This window comes from Thamnophis sirtalis, unplaced genomic scaffold (assembly GCF_051295495.1).
Source record: "Thamnophis sirtalis isolate CommonGarterSnake01/CBP01778 unplaced genomic scaffold, rThaSir2_p1.2 scaffold_1, whole genome shotgun sequence".
NCBI classification, from domain to species: Eukaryota; Metazoa; Chordata; class Lepidosauria; order Squamata; family Natricidae; genus Thamnophis; species Thamnophis sirtalis.
The window spans coordinates 588,922-609,535 of NW_028261381.1; the positions used below are offsets into that span (position 1 = coordinate 588,922).

The window sequence follows — 20,614 nt, forward strand, 5'->3', positions numbered from 1 at the left end:
AGTGATTAAAACTGGATGGGTTTTTTTAAAATGACAAAACTCATGCAATAAATTGACTGAAGCTAAACATAAAATCATGCATTGTAAGTCTGTCAATAGAAGATTATCCATAAATGTGACTTTATCCAAATGCAATCTTAGATGTATAGAACACAGATGCAATGAGAAAGCGATGGCAGGGACTATGTTTCTCTTTCTACCATACATGTTGGCACAAGTGTTTCACATGGCTTTCTGCTATATTAACTTTTAAGTTCTTTTAATCTTTCCAGACTTAACAAATAATTTTTGCAATTCAGATCCTTGAGTGAAATTCATGATGCACACCGTTCACAATTTGGATACTGTCCTCAAGAAGATGCTCTAGATGACTTGTTGACTGTTGAAGAACACATGTATTACTATGCACGGTTACATGGCATCCCAGAGGAAGAAATTAAAGGGGTATGTCAAATTAAGATGAAGTAGAAATGTCAGTTTTCGGGAAAACTACCAAGTAATGCTGGAGTTTTGCTTTCAACATACTGGTAGTTTAAAAGGGACACGGTGGCTCAGTGAGTAAGTCACTGAGCTTGTCGATCAGAATGGTCGGCAATTCAGTGGTTCGAATCCCTAGCACCACGTAACGGAGTGAGCTCCCATTATTTGTCCCAGCTTCTGCCAACCTAGCAGTTCAAAAGCATGTAAAATGCAAGTAGACAAATAGGAACCACCTTTGGTGGGAAGGTAACAGCGTTCCGTGCGCCTTCGGCATTTAGTTATGCCGGCCACATGACCACGGAGATGTTTTTGGACAGCGCTGGCTCTTCAGATAATCTGAAGATCTGAAAAGCTGTGAAAATCAAATTGTTCTTCAGCAGCAAATAATATACTTAGTGTGACCTATGCTATAGCTCACTTCATCACACAGCCACTCTATCCATCAGTTTACCAGGCTCCTTCGGATTTCTGGCTGTCCTAGACTAACACTGCTACTCTTCTACTAAACCATAGGAGAAAAGGGAATTGTTCCATTTCATTTGGAATTAATCAAAGACCAATCAATCAAAGTGTTTCTTAAAGTTTTTTTTTCTTTCAGGACTCCTTCCCACTTTTATAATTATGAAGAAACACAAAAGAGCTTTTGTTTACATGGTTTATACACATTTATAGAATATTTATAGACTCATGTAAAAATAATACTAAATCCATTAAATATTAGTATAAATAAAACCCCTATTTTGACCAAAGAATGAGAAAAGTGACATAGTTTTGGCAAATGCTATCAATATCGGACAAATAATTTTGATTTCACAAATCTTCAGGTTCCTAGAACCATGCTTTAAGAAATACTGGCTCAAGGTATTATGTTAAGTTCTAGGTATCACATTTCACAAAGGATTTAGAGTTCAAGAGGCATAGGAACAGATCTGCAAAAATATAGCCTTACAAAACAAAATTGGTAGGAGAGCCTTGTGCACACAACTATAATTTCTTTTCTAACTCCAAAATGCTTGCTACAGATTTATTATCTATGCTTCATTTTAATATGTTTGATTAAAACTGCTGGTAAATTAACATTGAACAGGAAGTTAAAAAATTGTTAATTGTAAAACTGTCAAAATAATATTTCTTCCTAAAATTCAGGTACTAATTATATTGTCATACCATAATGGTTGAAGAATGGTCATTTTTCTGAATCTCTTCCCCCCACAGATTGTATTTCACCTTCTTTATCGACTTGATCTCATGCCTTACCGATGTAGAATTGCCTCTATGTGCAGCTATGGCACCAACAGAAAGTTATCGGCTGCTCTGGCCCTTCTGGGGAAACCATCAGTTTTACTCTTGGTATGAAATACAAACATTATTCTGTGGGGAATTCTTATGATTTTTCTTATTCTCTATCTCATAGTCTTGCAAAGTAATAGTTACAAGTTGAGAGAAAACTATTTTGTTAAAGCCAGAGATTGTGCTCAGCAGGTTAGTAGAGATGGTCAAGAGAGATATGGATCTAGTCCATACATTACGACAATGCCACCTTTTCCTTTTGGTTGCACAAATTGGAATAAAAATTATGTTGCCACACTTGCTTAACAGTTTCACAGAATAAACTATTACACCCTTACTCTCCACCACAATGCAAGGTGTGTATAATCTGTAACAATTTGCTACCCATGATTTTGGAGGCAAATAGATTATGAACCTACTTGTGGTGAGTTATTTTGTTCCATATGTTTTGGACACTTTCCAGCATTTCATCTATTACCCCTGTTGCCAAGTTCTTCCCATAACTATCACCTTCACTTCCTCTCTCAGTATTTTTTATATATATAAAGTTTTTTTTTTCATTTCCATAACATATAACCACATGTATACTATTACATAGCCAACATCATATTGTATTATTAAATGTTTACATCAATTCAATCGTACCATCAACTCCCAATTATTGGCTCTTCTGCTCTCCATACACCATATTTGTACCTTATTCATCACTTTCTTCTCCCTCTTCATTCTCTCTCTCTACCTCCTTTCTTCCCTCTGTCATCCTTCTCTTCTCTACTTCCCCTTCCTCTCTTCCCTTTCCACTCCTTCTTTCTCTCCTCCTCTTCCCCCCACCCTCTCTCCTATCCCTCTCTTCTTCCCTTAACGTTGTCCTCTACTTCATCTCATTTACTTGGTGTATTTCAGCTTCTGAGCAAGCTCCATTTTATGTTGATGGTATTTATAATTCATTATTAAGAGTTCACCATGGTTCTGTGGTAAGGTTCCCCAACATGTTTCAACCATAGGTATACGTCACATTTTGAAAACACTTTCAGGCTTCCTCAAATTGGTATTCTACTACATTGATAGTGATTGTGTTAAAAGTATCAAATTTAAATATTAATATCCTGGTTATGTCCCCATGGAATCGATGGATTGTTCCTTATATTAGGTCTACTAACCGTTTCCATCTTTGGGGAGCAAGTGAATTTGCCAGTTTGCATGTGGAAAGGAGACCACCAGGACATCTCACAGATAGAAAAATAGGCTCCAGATTTCCCCTCTCATTATTCCACTGGCTTAGAGATTCACACTATATTAAACACACACTAGAAACAAGGTCACTTAAAATCAGCCTTTATTAATCTATTTGGCAATTGTGTTATATATACTTTCTGTGTGTGTGTATTAAGCCCAAAGATAAAAGAGAGGAAAAAAGCTGACACGTCATCAACCAACGGAGGATCTGGGTCCTATGGACTCGCCCTCTCGGCACAAAGAAGGCTGCCTCTTTTAAGAGAAGACACACGAACATGCGTGCAGCAATTAATTGTGGGGCAAAGGGGAAGGGGGGACGGGGGAAGAGCAGCTCAGAGAAAAGACAGAAGGCTTGTTGTCTCCGTTACTTTGATTCAATAAATTATCATCATCTTCCCCAACAGCTCTGGGGGAGGGGGGAGGAAATGCAGAGGATTTTCTAGCTCGGACCCCAGGCAACTGGGCAGGGAGACGAACCCCAGAGAGGAAACTCGACACAGAATACTTTCTCCCTCCCTCCCTCCCTCCCTCCCTCCCTCCCTCTTTTTCCCTTTCCTTCCTCCGTTTGGCTGGTGGCCAATTGTCTCCTGAGCCCCAAAGCCTAGCGTGAGCAGTATTTCGCCCAATGGGCCGTGACGAAGGGTCTGGGACCGAAGAGGCTGGGGCTCATTGGCCGGCGCAAACAGCTAGGGGCATTTCCGCGGAGGACAAATGGTGGAGGTTAATGGATGGGGGCGGAACCCTGGGGACAAACAAGGGGCGGGGCGAACAGTCCCAGACTCCCCTCTGATGCTATTTCTGCCTTGTTTTGTTCCTGCCTGTTTCTTGAGTTCATATTGATTTATTATCCCCAATAGTAAAATGGGAGCAAAGCCAGGGAATAAAACTAATCACATTACTCATAATTAAGGGCAGGCTCACCAATCAAGGCAACATGATTCAATGGGATTATAAGGGGGGGCAAGACAGACAGGATACAGATTGGTAATGGGAGCAGCATAGGTTTAGTTATCAAATGTATTTGCTACCAATCCTACAGTTTGAGCCAAAAAAAACCCAAATTATGCTGACGACGTTTTTATTTATTTCTTTATCAAATTCAGAGGCTGTTCATCTCACAAAGCAACTCTGTTTTATGTTGGCATAGAGGACAGCAATGTGGAAATGAGCACTTATCCTAGTCGAAAAGATTATATTGCAAATAAATTCCTGAGGAGGTGATGCCGTATAAAAAGTAGAACAGTGATTAGAAAAGAACCAAGTGTGTCAGTGGGGAAACTTTCTGTAATTAATTAGGGAATAATTGCCTTCTTCGGGCAACAGCATTTAGCCTAATTTCAGGCTATCGGACCATAATGTCTCCATTTGGAAACCATCAGCAAATATTTTTATCACAAGTGCGACTTCATTTCCTTTCAAGCGGAAGTGGGCTACTGCCAGTTCAGAGCAGTTTGGGCAAAACCAGTATTTCCGGCCAGCGGCTGGGCCAGCCTGCCTGCCCCAGCGCTATCCCGCCCTATATAATCGCCATGTTTTTGATGCCACGTGCATTTTCGGTTCTGGGCAAACCGGTTGTTACATTATGTGGCCCCCACCTCTGCTTTCAAGCCTGATCTCATTTATAATATTAAGTGCTTTTACCCCACATTAATTTCACATGGTTAGTATTGAGTTCAGGTTTGCCATTGAGGTTTTTTGATGTCATTATTTTACTGCTGTTTTTGATATAAATCCTGAATCTTCTACACTACTCATGGTTAAAACAAAGGTCTATGTTAAATCTCCAGGGATTTCTCTTATTTAGATGAAATTGTGGGTCACACCCTTTCCTAGAAACTCCTACATTCATCCAGGTTGTTTCAGTCTCCTCTCCTGAGCACATCAATGTTATGGACAACCATAGTATTTCAATGAGCAAACATTGATGCATTAACAAGGCAATGTAAACCAAGTGTAAAAATATAACAAAACATCCCATTTCCTCTCAAGATCTATATGTTGAAATGGCTTTCCTGATCACTCACCTTGCTCGTTATTCCATGGCTGCAGCAACAGAGAAATCACACATTCACAAACATGTTTACCCAATAATTCTGCATCTTAATAGTATAATCTGTTTCTTTTCAGTTTGTATATTTAAATAGGGGATACTGTAAGTCACACTGAGTGATAAAAGATAAATATGCAGATGGCATATTTTTCATCCTATTATTTATTAGGCAGTGGATAAGCTTGTTGGCATTCTCTCTCTTTGGTATGCTCTCCATTCCCCACATCTGTTCTGGTGTGTGGAGAGAACCTTCAAAGCAGATTCAGAGGGATTAGTATAAAAGGTATTTGCTCAATGTTGGTTGCTACCTTTTCTGTTTATGTTACACTACAATATCTATATCATATTCCCATAAAAAACAAGTGCTGGTATATATGGTATGATCTCTAGCCTCACAGCAAATTTGTATTTGAAATTACAATAGTGCAGTTCTGTCTCTCCTGAGTTTTTGATGAGAATTCAGAAAATGGGGGAAACTTCATTCTTATTTTCTTTGTTTTCAATCAATAAAAGAAAAGGATAAAGATAACCAGTTATATTTCAGATATAATAAATTAAGTTCCTCCATAATTAAATCATCTTTTAAAATATTTTTTAAATTGCTTTTATGTAAGCCGCCCGGAGTCCTTCGGGATTGGGCGGCATACAAATCTATTAAAATTACAAAATTACAAAAGCTCAGCTTTCCTAAGAACTGTTTTTTATTTCTTTCTTTTGTGCAATATCTAGACATTTCTGTTGCTTAACAATGAAGACTTCTGACTTTTTACTCGATAGGAAGCTCTCCTAAGATGGCCTTATTCACAAGCAAATGAAGAATTTCACTGCTTACTATAATATAGTGGCAATTATGTTGTAAACCTTTAAAATAATGTTCAGTAAAATGCAGGATGAACTAACAGGAAAGCAAGTAGTGCTTTCAAAAATGTTAAAAAATGTTTTTTCTTAACTTGTAATATTCTTGCCAAATGTTTTTAATTTAGGATGAGCCAAGTTCTGGTATGGATCCTAATGCAAAGAGGCATTTATGGAAAATCATCACTGAGGAAGTGCAGAACCAACGTTCAGTGATACTTACTTCACACAGGTATAATACATTATCTGAGGCCCAATGAAAATGTTCCGACCTACATACAGTATAATATAGAATAGTTATAAAATAATATTTAAATAATAACATTATTGTGAGGTAAATAAATGCATTAATTAATATCAGTATATAATCATTTCTTTCTGCTTGCTTATTAGGTGTTTTGGCTTTGTTATATTTATTCAAGTTTAACTAGTAGAATAGAATATGAGGCCAACTACTTGGGAAACGATGAGTCTCTGACCAGGAAGTCATATAAAGTGAGACACAGCCGACTCTCTAATGACTTTTACTCTTTTATCAGTATGTAAAATACAACTAAAATTTAAAATAGGAAATCAAGGTAAGGAAAAAGAGAGAGGAAAAAAATATGAGTTACAAGGAAAGAAAGAAAAAAAGGCATTGACTTCCGAGGGACATAGAGGGCAGGCAGCCATGTTGCCCGGGCTGCATGGGATTCAAGAGCGGTGTGCCATTTCCGGGAAGCCATCTGCCGCAGATGCCAACGGAAAGGCCACATTGCCAAGGTGTGCAGAGTTCAGTTGTGTTTCAGTTCAGTTGTGTTTATTTATAGGCCGCCCTTTTCCCTGGGGGGACTCAGGGCGGCTAACAACTTATGGGAGGGGAAGACATACAATAACATAAAAATACAGTGTATAGTTAAGATCAAACAACATTCATTCAACATTCGGGCGGGGGCAAACTATGATCTTTACCCCCAGGCCTGGCGGGATAGCCAGATCTTGAGGGCTGTGCGGAAGGTCTGAAGGGTGGTGAGGGTACGAATCCCCACGGGGAGATCGTTCCAGAGGGTCGGAGCTGCTACAGAAAAGGCTCTCCTCCGCGTAGTTGCCAGCCGACACTGGCTGGCAGATGGCACTCGGAGGAGGCCTAATCTGTGGGATCTTATGGGTCGGGAGGAGGTAATTGGCAGAAGGCGGTCTCCCACGTACGCAGATCCACTACCATGAAGGGCTTTATAGGTAGTAAGAAGCACCTTGAAGTGCACACGGAGGCCAACAGGTAGCCAGTGCAGCTCGCGGAGGATAGGTGTTATGTGGGCGAACCGAGGTGCACCCACGATCACTCGCGCGGCCGCATTCTGGACTAGCTGAAGCCGCCGAATGCTCTTCAAGGGCAGCCCCATGTAGAGCACGTTGCAGTATTCCAGCCTAGAGGTCACGAGGGCGCGAGTGACTGTTGTGAGAGCCTCCCGATTCAGGTAGGGTCGCAACTGGCGCACCAGGCGAACCTGGGCAAATGCCCCCCTGGTCACAGCCGACAGGTGGTGATCAAAAGTCAGCTGTGGATCCAGGAGGACTCCCAAGTTGCGAACCCTGTCTGAGGGGTGTAAATTTTGACCCCCCAGCCTGATCGTTGGAACACTAGCCAAATTTTTGGGAGGGAAACACAACAGCCACTCGGTCTTTTCTGGGTTGAGTACAAGCTTGTTAGCCCGCATCCAGTCCCTAACGGCTTCAAGACCCCGGTTCATCACGTCCACCGCTTCATTGAGTTGGCACGGGGCGGACAGATACAGCTGCGTATCGTCCGCATATTGGTGGTATCTTATCCCGTGCCTCCGAATGATCTCGCCCAGCGGTTTCATGTAGATGTTAAATAGTACGGGGGACAGGACCGACCCCTGCGGCACCCCATATGATAGGGGCCTCGTGGTCGATCTCTGACCCCCGACCAACACCGACTGCGACCTGTCCGAGAGGTAGGAGGAGAACCACCGTAAAACAGTGCCTCCCACCCCCACCTCCCGCAGTCGTCGCAGAAGGATACCATGGTCGATGGTATCGAAAGCCGCCGAGAGGTCGAGGAGAACCAAGATGGAGGCATGGCCTCCATCCCTGGCTCTCCAGAGATCATCGGTCAATGCGACCAAAGCGGTTTCTGTGCTGTAACCAGGTCTGAAGCCGGACTGGAAGGGGTCCAGGTAATCGGCTTCCTCCAAGGACCGCTGGAGCTGGTAGGCCACCACCTTCTCAACAACCTTCCCAATAAAGGGGAGGTTGGAGACTGGACGATAGTTGTTAAGTACGGCTGGATCCAAAGATGGTTTCTTCAGGAGGGGTCTCACCACCGCCGTTTTAAGTGCGGCGGGGAAGTGCCCCTCCCGAAGCGAGGCGGTAATAACCGCTTGGATCCAGCTCCGTGTCACCTCCCTGCTGTTAACAACCAGCCAGGAGGGACACGGGTCCAGTACGCAGGTGGAGGCACTCACAGCCCTCATGGCCTTGTCCACGTCCCCGGAAGTAACATCCTGAAACTCAACCCAGCGATGGTCAACCAAATCATCCTCTCGTGCCTCTGCTGGCTCTGCAAAGGTGGAGTCCAAATCCGACCGAAACCAAGCAACTTTGTCCGCCAAGAACTGGGCATAATCCTCAGCCCTACCCTGCAAGGGGTCCCCCGTGTCCCTCTTATTTAAGAGGGAGCGGGTTATCCTAAACAGGGCGGCTGGACGAGACTCGGCGGACGCAACCAAGGTGGCAATATAAGATCTCTTTGCTGCCCTAAGTGCCCTGATGTAATCCTTGGTGCAGGTTGTTAAGAGTGCTCGGTTCGGTTCGGATTTATCGGACCTCCACAAGTGCTCTAGGCGTCTCCTCCGGCGCTTCCTCTCCCGGAGCTCCTCGGTGAACCAAGGAGGCCTCCGGGATCCGCCGCCTCGGAGGGGCCGTAGTGGCGCAATCCGGTCGAGGGTCTCCGATGCTGCCGAATGCCAGGCGGCAGCCAGAGTCTCTACCGGACTGTGGGCGAGAGCATCAGGAATAACCCCAAGCTCCGTCTGGAACCTCAAAGGGTCCATAAGTCGCCTGGGGCGGAACCACTTGGTCGGTTCCTCCTCCCTACAGTGGGGGTTTGGTCTTCGGAAGTCAAGCCTCAGTAGGCAGTGGTCTGACCACGACAGGGGTATGATCTCATTACCCCTCAGACCAAGATCACAGGTCCACTGCTCCGAGAGGAATACGAGGTCGAGCGTGTGACCCGCAGAGTGAGTTGGGCCTCGGATTATCTGGGTCAAGCCCATGGCTGTCATGGAAGCCATGAACTCCTGCGCCCCATCCGAGTGTTCACCGAGCGTAGGCAAATTGAAATCCCCCAGGACCATAAGCCTGGGGAACTCAACTGCCAGCTCGGCTACCAACTCGAGGAGCGAGGGGAGGGCTGCTGCAACGCTGTTGGGAGGCAGGTACGTTAGCAGCAGACCCACTTGACCCTTGAGGTCCAGCTTCACCAGCAGGCACTCACACCCGACAAGCTCCGGAGCAGGGATCCTACGAGGAACCAAAGACTCCCGAATAACAATAGCCACACCCCCACCCCTTCCCTGAGCTCTCGGCTGATGAAGCACCTGAAATCCTTCTGGGCACATCTCTACGAGGGGGACTCCTCCCTCCGGGCCCAGCCAGGTTTCAGTAATACATGCCAGGTCTGCCCCCTCGTCTAAAATTAAGTCCCGGACGAGGGGAGCCTTGTGAACAACAGACCTGGCATTTAGCGACAACAGCCGGAGACCAGGGTCCTGACTACTCGCGCCATCTGGCCTCGGAGTGGGACCCATAGGGCCGGAAGGAGGGATCGCTGTAACATAGCGAACCCTCCTTCCCCGGTAATGGCCAGCCCTAAAGTCCCCGCCATATCTGCCCCTCCCCGTTATGACCGTAATGCTCCGACCCACTCCCGTGTCCGTGGTTCCCCCAACCACACCTATAGCTCCCGCGTTCCCGGTCAGGCCCTCCGAATCAGACACACTCATTCGTTCACTCAGACAGTCCCCACGTAATAATTAAAAACACACAAATACAACAATATAGGATAATAAAAGTGGGCGCTTTCACTCAATCACATGCAGTCTCATACACTCAACATACCAATTTAAAATAAAAAATTTTAAATTTAAAAATTAAAGATTGCGCAATGTGCAAAAAGCGTATAAGGCTTATATAAGGTCTTAATTGTCTTAATCTTCTCTTCTACAAATCTGGTGGGAGTTCTGGCAAGAGTTCATTGAGTTCAATGGGGGGGAGCAGTCCAGAGAGGGGTATTCCGTCCCTCTCCCTTCCTCCACGTCCCAGAAACTGTGCCCTAAGCAGGAAGGGTTTCCTCTGAAAGGGCTGAGATGACATCTCTGGGCCTCCATAGATAATAATAGACCCACAAGGTGGCCAGATTGCAAGTCCAGGCATCCAACTGCTGTAAATAAATGAAGGGGGCCAGGTGGCAGAGAGGCCCCGAAGCCGTGGAAAAATTCACACAGGACAGGCCACACCAAAGGGAAGGCCAGTTCAAATGGGGCGAAGGGGGGGGCATCCAAGAGGGGCCACGAAGGCAACAAAGACAACTCCCCAATCTCGCCCAGTATTCTGCCAAGGCAGCCCCTTCTCTGGGATAGTCTAGAGTTCGTATAGTCTATAGTTCGTATGGCATAGGAGAGCAAACAAAGATTGTTAAAAGGAGCCGAGGGCGCCGCGTTTCGCAAGCCAGTAGAGCCGATAGAACAGGGGGAGGGGCGCTTAAAGAGGCAGCGGTCACAGCAAGCAAGCCGACCGCCCAGCTTCGTCCAGCGCCGTTTCAAATCACCTACCGCCTCCCCAGAATTAGAGTTCAGAACCTCCCAGCCCACCCCGTCCTAGCCAAGACCCATGGCTCAGCAGCGGAGACCAAACAACCGATGATCCGGCCAACAGCGGAATAGGCTGGAGTGGGGGAAGACTTGAATGCCCCACTCTGCACTTCTTCTGAGTGAATGTCTCTACTAAATAAATTGAACTCAGCAACTTTAATGTCCCCTTCTAACTTTGAAATCCAATGGATCTTATGGATCCTCAGAAGGCATGAAGGAACAGTCTTTATAAAATTGCATGTAAATAAAGCAAGAAAAAAACCACGATTGCACATAGGTGGTAGATTTACATTAATTAACAAACAGCTCCTATTGTCTTTAAATGAACTTTATAATGAAGTTGCATATGTTTAGTTTTTTAATGCCTTTGGACACAAAGAATTCATTATCTGATCTAGCTAAGTGATCTTCATCACAATAGAAGATGGGAAGACTATTCTTTTCTTTAAAACCAATAAATTCAACTCTATTCCTGGGTCCATATAGCACAACAGATTCATTGTTTGGCCAAGTGCAATATAGATGCATAGGACCCTTGCCCTTAGAGAAATCTACCCTGCAGGACTGGGGTGAACCAAATTTGACAAGTTGAAGAAAACAGTTGGAGCAGGAGATTAGAATCACGGAGAATGGAACATTTAATTGAGTCCAACTCCCAATTTATGCAAGAATCCAAACTCATCCCAGACAGAGGGCTGCTTAGTCTGTACTTAAACACATCTGGCAGAGGAACTTAACTTGAAAATAGGTGTCACGACTGACTCATTACACATCCCTACTCACAAACAGACAACAGTAATGTGATGGAGGAAGGAAGGCATTGGAATGTAAGGGAGCTCTGGAAGGCAGGTGGGCTGCCTGGAAGCACAAGACAGACCCAAACCCAAAGGGAACGTCAAAGACAGACAGAAGCTGTTTCCAAAATAAAGCAAATGCAACCAGTTGTTGGACAATGGGAGGTCCAGGGAGCAAGGGGGGGAGGGGGGAGGAAAAAATTCCTATGCTGTTTGCATGTGAAAATGTCACAACTGGCTTTTCTACTTCTATACCCATAATAGCTTTTCAATAAAGTTATACTCTTGGAGGGGACAAAAAATGTCCCGGGATGGTTGACAATAGGTTCTATTATTGAGTAGAAAGAGCACTAATTTTGAGTAATTGCTATTAAATTAATAGAAAACTCCTATAGGTAAACTTCTGGTATTTTCATCCTAAGAGAATTTTCCTCTTAATATTTGATTAGCCTATCAAGCAGTTTCAATACTTCTTCCAAACCTTGTGGAAAGTGATTCCTACTATCTTCTCCATGAGAAAATAATGCTTCTGATTATACCTGGATTGTATATTATCCTGCCTACTTTTCAGTCCCATTTTGCTGATTATTTATTGATCTATAAATTGGGCATATTTTTGAGAAAATTGCAAATGTGCTCTAATCATCAGACATTTTAGTTGAAATTGAATTGAAAATGCAGTTCCTTTTGGTTTTCAGCATGGAAGAATGTGAGGCTCTCTGCACCCGCCTGGCTATCATGGTAAATGGAGAGTTCCGGTGCTTGGGCTCATTACAGCATATCAAAAGCAGGTTGGTAAAACGTTTCTCTTGTGGCAAAGTCTCTTCCTTTGCCACCCAATTGAACAAGCAGTGAAGTGCATAAGAGCAATTTTTGCTCTAGGGGGGGAGATGGTACAAGAATTACCAAACAAATAATGTTTCAGTTTTATGGATAAGGGAACCACAAAGGTTCATATTTGGTGATATAATGAAGTTCTTGCATCCTATCACATCTTTGCATCGTAACTTAGATATTTAGAGCAAGATTTGTCACATTCAAGCATCAAAGGATGCGCATAGGATGCAGCATAGATAGCAACACTGCCTACACAAACCACGGATGTTGCATCACTTAAGCCATTCTAACTGCTATGTATTGAGATGGCCCCAACTGTGAGCTTCCAACTCTTTTGGAGGGAAACTCAGAACATTCATAGTTGGGGGGGCTTTTTCGAGTATTATGCTTGGTGAAGGCCCTGTGGGCCCAGAGTATGAATTATAAGGGTTTGCCTGCTGTTCTCCAGTTCCAGTTTGAGTCAGTAAATGCTGTTGTATCTATGCTGCTCTGTTCTTGCCTACTGCAGCCCGTGAGGCGATAGTGGCGATGAAGGTGGGATGCTGCAGATGAGGGAGCTGCTGCTAAGACAGAGACTGAAATTATTGGGTGTCAGACGGGGTAAAGAGCCCTGGTGCGACCAAGCCCCCCACCCTGCCTGCCAGATGTACCTGAGGGATCCATCCCCGGGGACTCCTAAGTGCAGCCCAGCTCCTCCTGCAGCAGTGGAGGCATTGACCAGCACCCCAGGGGGCTTCTCAAAATAGCTAAACTGGGAAGTCTCAATGGGTTTGATATTACTCACCTGGAACAGTGGAGCTCATATGTTCTCCTGAGTAGACAACTATCTCTGGGCTAACCAGGTCACGGACGATGGCCTGAAGGCGGCAACCCTACTCTGTGTCTATGGACAAGCCACATTTGATATCGCTGAAACCTTGATAACACCAGCAAGTCTAGAGACGGCAGGCCGAGGTGGACCTCAAGAAACCATTAAGCAAACAGTTTGAGCCTCAACTCTTGCTTGTGGCCCTGCTTGCCATTTGAGCAACATGAACCGAGATCAGAGAAATCTGCAGCAGAGTTGGTTCCAGTTTGAATCTAATCAATTATACTTTTCTTATTTTCCTCTAGATTTGGAAAAGGATTCACTGTGAAGATGCACTTGAGTAACAGTGTGGACAGCATTGAGAAGCTGACTCTATTTTTACAAACAAACTTTCCAAATACACATTTAAGGGTACATATTTTTACATATCTATACTGTGAAGTGCCTGAATGTCACATTAACAACTTAAAAATCTGGTTATATTTCTTTGGGCTTCGGGGAGATTTCTAACATGATAGAATATTCTTTCATGCACTTAAATAAGCAGAATGTCAATAAGGCTAAGCTAAAGTGCAATTATTATTTTTCCATAGAATGTAATAATGTGAGTGCCTGTTGTTCAGTCCAGCCAGAAACTAAAAAGAGGCCAAATTATTCATAATTAATGCTCTGATAGAAAGTGTAGTATCCTGAATTAACTGTAGCATTCACAAGGTAATATTACCAGCCAAAAGTATCACATTTGTTCTATAAAATTAGAGTACAGAGTATGTTTTACAGGTTTCTTTCCTCCTTCCCTTTTAAGGATCGCACCACATTATTGTACAGGAGAAAACAGATTATTTTTTTTAAAAAAAACAAAACACTTTTATAAGATTCCGTTAGAAATTTGGTTGCGCCTGTTTCTAAGATCCTGGCAGCATAAAAGAAGCAAAAGCTGAAGTAGTTCCTGATTAATAGGACCTATTAACACTGGAGGGTTTTTTTATTTATCAAATGTATAAGCACATAACGATTCTGACTCTGATAGTTCATTCTCAAGCTCCTTGTAGAGTAGTTTGTAAAAACCATCCAGGATAACAGAGAAGGCCCTGTAGAATAACTTCACATACTGTAATGAAAGAAATGGCACCATCCTATAAAAATGCCAGATACAATCAAGATTGGAAATGTGTTGTCAGATGGATAGATGGCATTTGATTTAAAATGTGCATTTGTCTGTATTAAATCTTATTCACACAGGACCATCAACTGAACATGGTGGAATATCACATCCCAGTGTCTGCAGGAGGCGTGGCAAACATATTTCAACTTCTAGAAATGAACAAAGCAGTTTTTGAAATTAAACACTTCTCTGTGAGTCAAACAACACTGGACGAGGTAAGTGAATAAAAGGTGTCACGTTTTTTGTTGATATAATAGAACTAAACTGTAAGAAACACAGACGTCTGGATTGCAGCTCCTGGGACATTGGATCTTCCTAGTTTGAGGCAAGATATCTTGTAATTGTTACCAGCAATGTGTGAAAATCAGTCCTTGTATGGAATGCCTAGGAATCTATAGAACGTCTGATATTTTTAGGCAAAGTTTGGAATGCCTGTGTTCTTTTAATATGTTATATACTTTCCCTGGCATTATGCAGAATGTTAAGAACTATTTAGGTAAAATATGAAAAGAGACTCATGAAAAGGGCCAGGGTTGGAATTAGCCTAACCCTAACTCTTTATTGAAAACATCTATATGAAAATGAAACAAGAAATGCAAAATGGAGAACTTTCTTACTGAAAAAAACAAGGACCAAAAAACTCAGAAAAAGTCTAGGAAAGATTCCATAGATGAAAATCCTAAAGGGGGAAGCAACTCAAGAAGTGTGGGAAACTCTGAAAAATGTGATCATAAAAGCCCAGTACAGCACAATACGACTGAAAAAGAAAAATAAGGAATTCAAGAAGAAACCAGCATTGCTGCACAAAGATCTCTCTGGTAAACTAAAAGACAAATAAAAAGAGGGACACGTAACTAAGGCAGAACATCAGCAGATAGTCGGAAACTACAAAGATGAAGTCAGGGAAGCGAAGGCTCGGAATGAACAAAGACTTGCAACAAAAGTCAAAGATAATTTTTTTTAAAAAGTTTATTTCACTGTATTAATAACAACAAAAAAAGTGAAGGAAACAGTTGATTTACTAAAGAGAGAAGGTGGCAAGCAGGGAGAAAGCAGAGCTGCTTAACTTAACTCACACTTCAAACCCAAGAATGCACTAAGGCAGAACACGGAGAGAGGAACTGAGCAACTGGTGGTATATGCAGTAGAATGCAGTGAGCCAGGTGGAGGGGAAACAAAACCACTTCATAAACGCATGGCACAATGTAGGAGAACAAACACATGAGGACTAGATTCAGCAGTCCATCTGCATTTAAAAGACGTTGGCTACCCTTCTGAATACAAAAAAGTCCATATTTTGGACAGAGAGGATCACTGCTTTAAAAAGGGGGTTAAAGAGGCCGTCTATGTCAAAACTGAACCGCCCTCCCTCAACAGAGGGGATACTATATCATCTGTCTCCACACTCATTTGCAACACTCGGGTGACCCCGATGACACAGATAAACCTCCAGGTGGTCTTAACGATTGAATAAAAGAATGCAAATGACTATCTGTCTGCAAGGAGTATAAATCCTTCCATTTCCCACCATCCAGTCAGAGTTAAAGAAGCTTATTAGATGAGAAGTGAAACCAAAAAGTCCAGCGGCCTCTTGAAAAAATCACCTTTGGGAGAACCATGACCTGGATGACTGAGAATTTCCACAAACATTTAGGGAAGACAAAATCAAGGAGATAAGTAGAGATTAGGCCAGACCCGGCTCAAAAACAGGAACTGAAAAGTGACCTTGGAGTCAACGTAGATGATCATTGAACATGAGCCAACAATACGCGACAGCAGCCAAATAAGCTAATGCAATCCTTGGTTGTATAAACAGAGGCATAGAATCAAAATCACTTGATGTATCCGTACCGCTTTATAAAGTATGACTAAGGTCACACCTGGAATACTGTAATCAATTTTGGTCACCACACTACAAAACAGATGTTGAGACTTTGGAAAAAAAGTTCAGAGAAGAGCAACTGAGATGATCAATGGCCCGGAGACTAAAATGTATGAAGAATGGCTGCAGGATTTGAGTTTGACTAATCTAGAGAAAAGAACTAGGGGTGAAACAATAACAATAGTCCAATATTTTAGGGGCTGTCCCGAAGAAGAGGGGATCAAATTATTCTCCAAAGCACCAGAGGGCAGGACAAGAAACAATAGTTGGAAACTAATCTAAGCGAGAAGCAACATGGAATTAAGGAGAAACTTCCTTAACAGTGAGAACAAATAACCAGTGGAACAGAAGTTGCCTTCAGAAGTTGCAGGTGCTTCATTGCTGGTGGTTTTTGAGCCGGGGGGGGGGGGGGGGGCTGGACTAGAAGACTTCCAAGATCCCTTCAAGCTCTATTCTGTCCTATCCTATTCTAACCTAACAAGGAATGATAGATATTTTATGATATTTTAGTGGAGTATTTTATACTATGCCACTGTGCCTTTTGGCATTACATAGAAGGAAATATACTAGGAAATATATGAAATATTAAAGCATTTTATACTTTGACGACCCATTTTTTTACATTCTATTTATTTCCTAGGCATTCTGTAAAATGCCCAATTTCACACCTTGATGGTAACATAACTGTAGCTTCCTGCCATTTAAGTCCATTTCTGAATTTTCTTGAAAGTTTATAAAAAAGCAAAATAATTTGTTTTTCTTTTAAAATATTCTATCTCACTTTAGTAAATCTTCAAAATAGCAATATCTTAATAAATTGCTATTACAAGATAAAACACTGTATTAACATTTAAACATTACAACCTGAATATTAATGGATTCAGTATTGTTAATAAACATGGACTTGGAAGAATAGGTGGGTCTTAGCTATATGTCTAGTAAATAACACTCTTGATCTCTGGGGAAAGAATTCCTAATAAAAGCACCCTCATCTTCATCTCCAAAGTCATTTGAAGGAAGGGTTGAAATACAACTTCATTTGTGCTCCACCCCTCTGGGTGTCATATAGCCCTTGGCCCCTAATATAGGATCCGCTATGAATACCAACAAGAGGCAAATGGCTTTTAATTGGCTTTGTCTGAATTTTTTTCTACACAATGTCTGAAATTCATTTAGGTTGAATGTAACAAATTTGGTAAAATAAGAGCTGTCAGATAAGAGAGGTCTTAGCAGTACCTGCTGATTTCTTCATTCTTGATAAGCATCTGTTTTAGTTTAGCAACCATAACATGAATGCTTTAATTTCATACTTATACTAGGTGTAAGAAGTCCACTTAGAAACTCTCTGAAAACAGAATATGTTTAATTTCATGTAATATGTTTTTGTTTCATTTTAGGTTTTCATCAATTTTGCTAAAGCTCAAAGTAGCTCTGCTATTTCAGATGAAATCACTTATACGAGTTCAGAACCTTAAGGAAACACTTAACGGCTCTACTAAGCTTTATGCCAAATCTTCTTGACTCCTGTATTAAAGCTTTTCTTTGCAAGTTATTTTATGCATATTGTAATCTAGACCATGAATCCAGGCCCTTCCCTTTATATGAGATTGGTCTTTCACTTCTTTCTCAAGTTTTTTTTTATACGTAAGAATGCATAACAGATTCAAGTATATTTCTCATCATATATTTATAAAACTCTTTCCATGCTCCAACTCCCAAGAAATATATTCAGTGAAAAAGAAGAGCTGCTCTGTGTTAATGAATATAAGCCAAAAGATTGCTATAGAGAGAGATTATTACAATGTTAAATAAAAATATTTAAAATGACTGCATCATCTGTTAATTTCTAATCTTTGTTTAGCTCTTTGTAAAAGGAAATGTTTGTAAGGGTAGAAAAGTATGGAGATGTATAGCAAATAGTTGGATAAAAGCTAGTTTTAGGAATATTTCCTTTCCTTTTCTTTAAATGTTTTAAATGTCTTTTTTTTAATCAAATTTTTATTTTTTATATTCTTTATGCATATCACTGCATGAATGGTGTGGTAACTGGGTAACATACATTTCGGTACATATAAACATACTTTTATTATTCCTAAATATTACATTTCATTTCCATTGTTTCATATTATTTATACATATGTTTTATTACCACCCTTCCTTTCTGAACCATCTTTCTGTCCTTTTATGTATCTTAATATATTAATAATTACTTCCACCACTATTTTCTATCCTTATTTTAACTTTTTTCCCTTTCATATTACTATAATATTCAAAGATGTGTTTTCCAACTATTTTGTTGTTCATATTTCCTTAATTACATCAGTTACATCCTTCATTCTTCCATTTTTCAATATCTCCTTATACAGTTTTAGCATCAATCATGATCATTTATACATTTAGAGTATTTCTATTCATATTCTTTCCAGTTCTTCAATCCATATAATTCTACTACTAATACACATGTTTGGATTAGTATATATTTATATATATTTCCCTAATTGCCTATTGTTAAGTTCTAACTTTCCACTGTTATTCATATTTTTATATATATTTAGTAGTACAGTCATTCAAAATCTATTTTCCCATTCTTCATATCCATGTACATTACAATATTATTCTGATATCTCTCACACTGCTAAAATAATAATCCAACCTGTATAGTTCTGATATTAATACACATTATTGACATATATTCATAAAAATATTCTTGTACTCTATTTTCCCTTATCCTTCATCTCCTACCTGCATCTGAATATTTAATCTTATTTTCTTTTTAGTTTTTCTCCCATATTTGTCCCGTAGGTCTTTTATTCCCTCTGTTTGACTATGCCATCTAACTTTTCCTCCGAACTCTACCCTTTCCCACTGTCTAATTCCAGAACTCTCCATTCCACTGCCTCTTTTCTCTTTTCCCCAGTTCTCTTCCCGTTTCTTCCCTTTTTAGGTCTTTTACATTATTCCCCTCCTTTTTTAGTTCCTTAAGCACTATTCGTATTGGCAACATCGCCTCCTTGTTATCTTCTTATTGCTGGTATCAGTTTTCCAAAACTTGATTGATTCACAATTCATGAGCCTTGGACCAAACTTCAAAGGAAAATTAGTTGTTTATTAGGAGCATTTATTTTTGGCAAGATCTTTTTTTGGTCAGATATAAGCTTTGTTTGAATTATATCTGAACTTTACACCTGTTCCTTCCCTCAGACTGTGCCATAAATCACATTCCCCAATGTGGTGCACCACTCCCAAGCCTGCTGCAGTAATCTGAGCTGAAAGTATGCATGGGATGCACTCCCCCACCTTCTCTCACTATGACAACTTTAGGAGTTGACATTCGGCTCTCCTCACTTTCCAAAAGCAACCTGTGCGAAGCAAAAACAATTTGAGTAGAAGTATAGGATTTAAGGCTACGTCCCCCCCCCCCCGAGGCTTGTTTGGATTTTCTGCATGGAATTTTTCTCTAAGGTGATCAGCCTGGATATTTCTACTCTTTACCCAAGATGCCTCTGACAATGGGTAGCCCTTCCACTTGGAGTTTTCTCCTCTGCCACCTCGAATCAAGGATTTGTTGCACCTCATAATGGGTTGCCCCCCTATGACCACAGAGCCTGGGGGCTCCTGGGGTAGTGGTCTTAGAAGAGATCTGACCACGGGTTTTAAGAGGCTACTATGGAATACCGGGTGTATCTTCCCTAGCAGTCGGAGCAGTTTCAATTGCACTGAGACTGGGTTGATGATCTTTACTATGGGGAATGGTCCGTAAACTTTGGCCCCAGTTTCTTGCTAGGGAGTCTTAACCTCAAATATTTTGTGGAGAGGTAAACCTTCTCTACCACCAGGAATGGTCGTTGCGGAGCTTGGTGTGTATCTGCCTGTTTCTTATAGGTTTGTGCTGCTTTACCCAGTGCTTTTCTCCCAGGCTGCTTTTAGCACTGACATCCAATCAGTCAAGCTGACTGAGGAGGGGGGAATCCATTGGATATTCAGACATTGGGACGAAGTCACTACTTTGAATAGTGTTAGTCCTATGCTACAGCATTATTGTACGCGACCTCAGCAAAAGACAGAAGGTCTGTCCAATTGGACTGCTGATAGTTCTCTTAGCACCTCGGGTACTGCTCTACCATGGCATTCAGTCTCTCCCCCCCCCCACTGGTGCTCGGGTGAAAAGCCCAATGGACCACAGGAACTCCCTCCAGAATGTAGCTGTCAGGCATGCCTCCTTCAATACCCAAGAAAGAAAAACCTCAACTCCATGTTAATAGAGATAAAGTACTTTTACTAGATATGAAGTGAAAGCAGCTAAAAGGAAAGCAAGATCTGAGCCAGACAGGCGGGAACATGTG

The 20,614-nt window shown here is 41.7% G+C and overlaps 1 protein-coding gene across 1 annotated transcript in view; it reads left to right on the forward strand.

Annotated features, from left to right (window-relative positions):
• ABCA12 (ATP binding cassette subfamily A member 12) overlaps positions 1-18,081 on the forward strand; it is a 121,897-nt gene extending 103,816 nt beyond the window's left edge. Inside the window, exons 48-54 of the mRNA XM_087706250.1 lie at positions 300-444; positions 1,696-1,830; positions 6,040-6,143; positions 12,278-12,370; positions 13,530-13,635; positions 14,467-14,604; positions 17,669-18,081. Of these exons, the coding sequence (XP_087562376.1) occupies positions 300-444; positions 1,696-1,830; positions 6,040-6,143; positions 12,278-12,370; positions 13,530-13,635; positions 14,467-14,604; positions 17,669-17,746 (799 nt within the window). The 3' untranslated portion in view covers positions 17,747-18,081. The remainder of the gene's footprint in view (positions 1-299; positions 445-1,695; positions 1,831-6,039; positions 6,144-12,277; positions 12,371-13,529; positions 13,636-14,466; positions 14,605-17,668) is intronic.
• Positions 18,082-20,614: the final 2,533 nt, after the last annotated feature.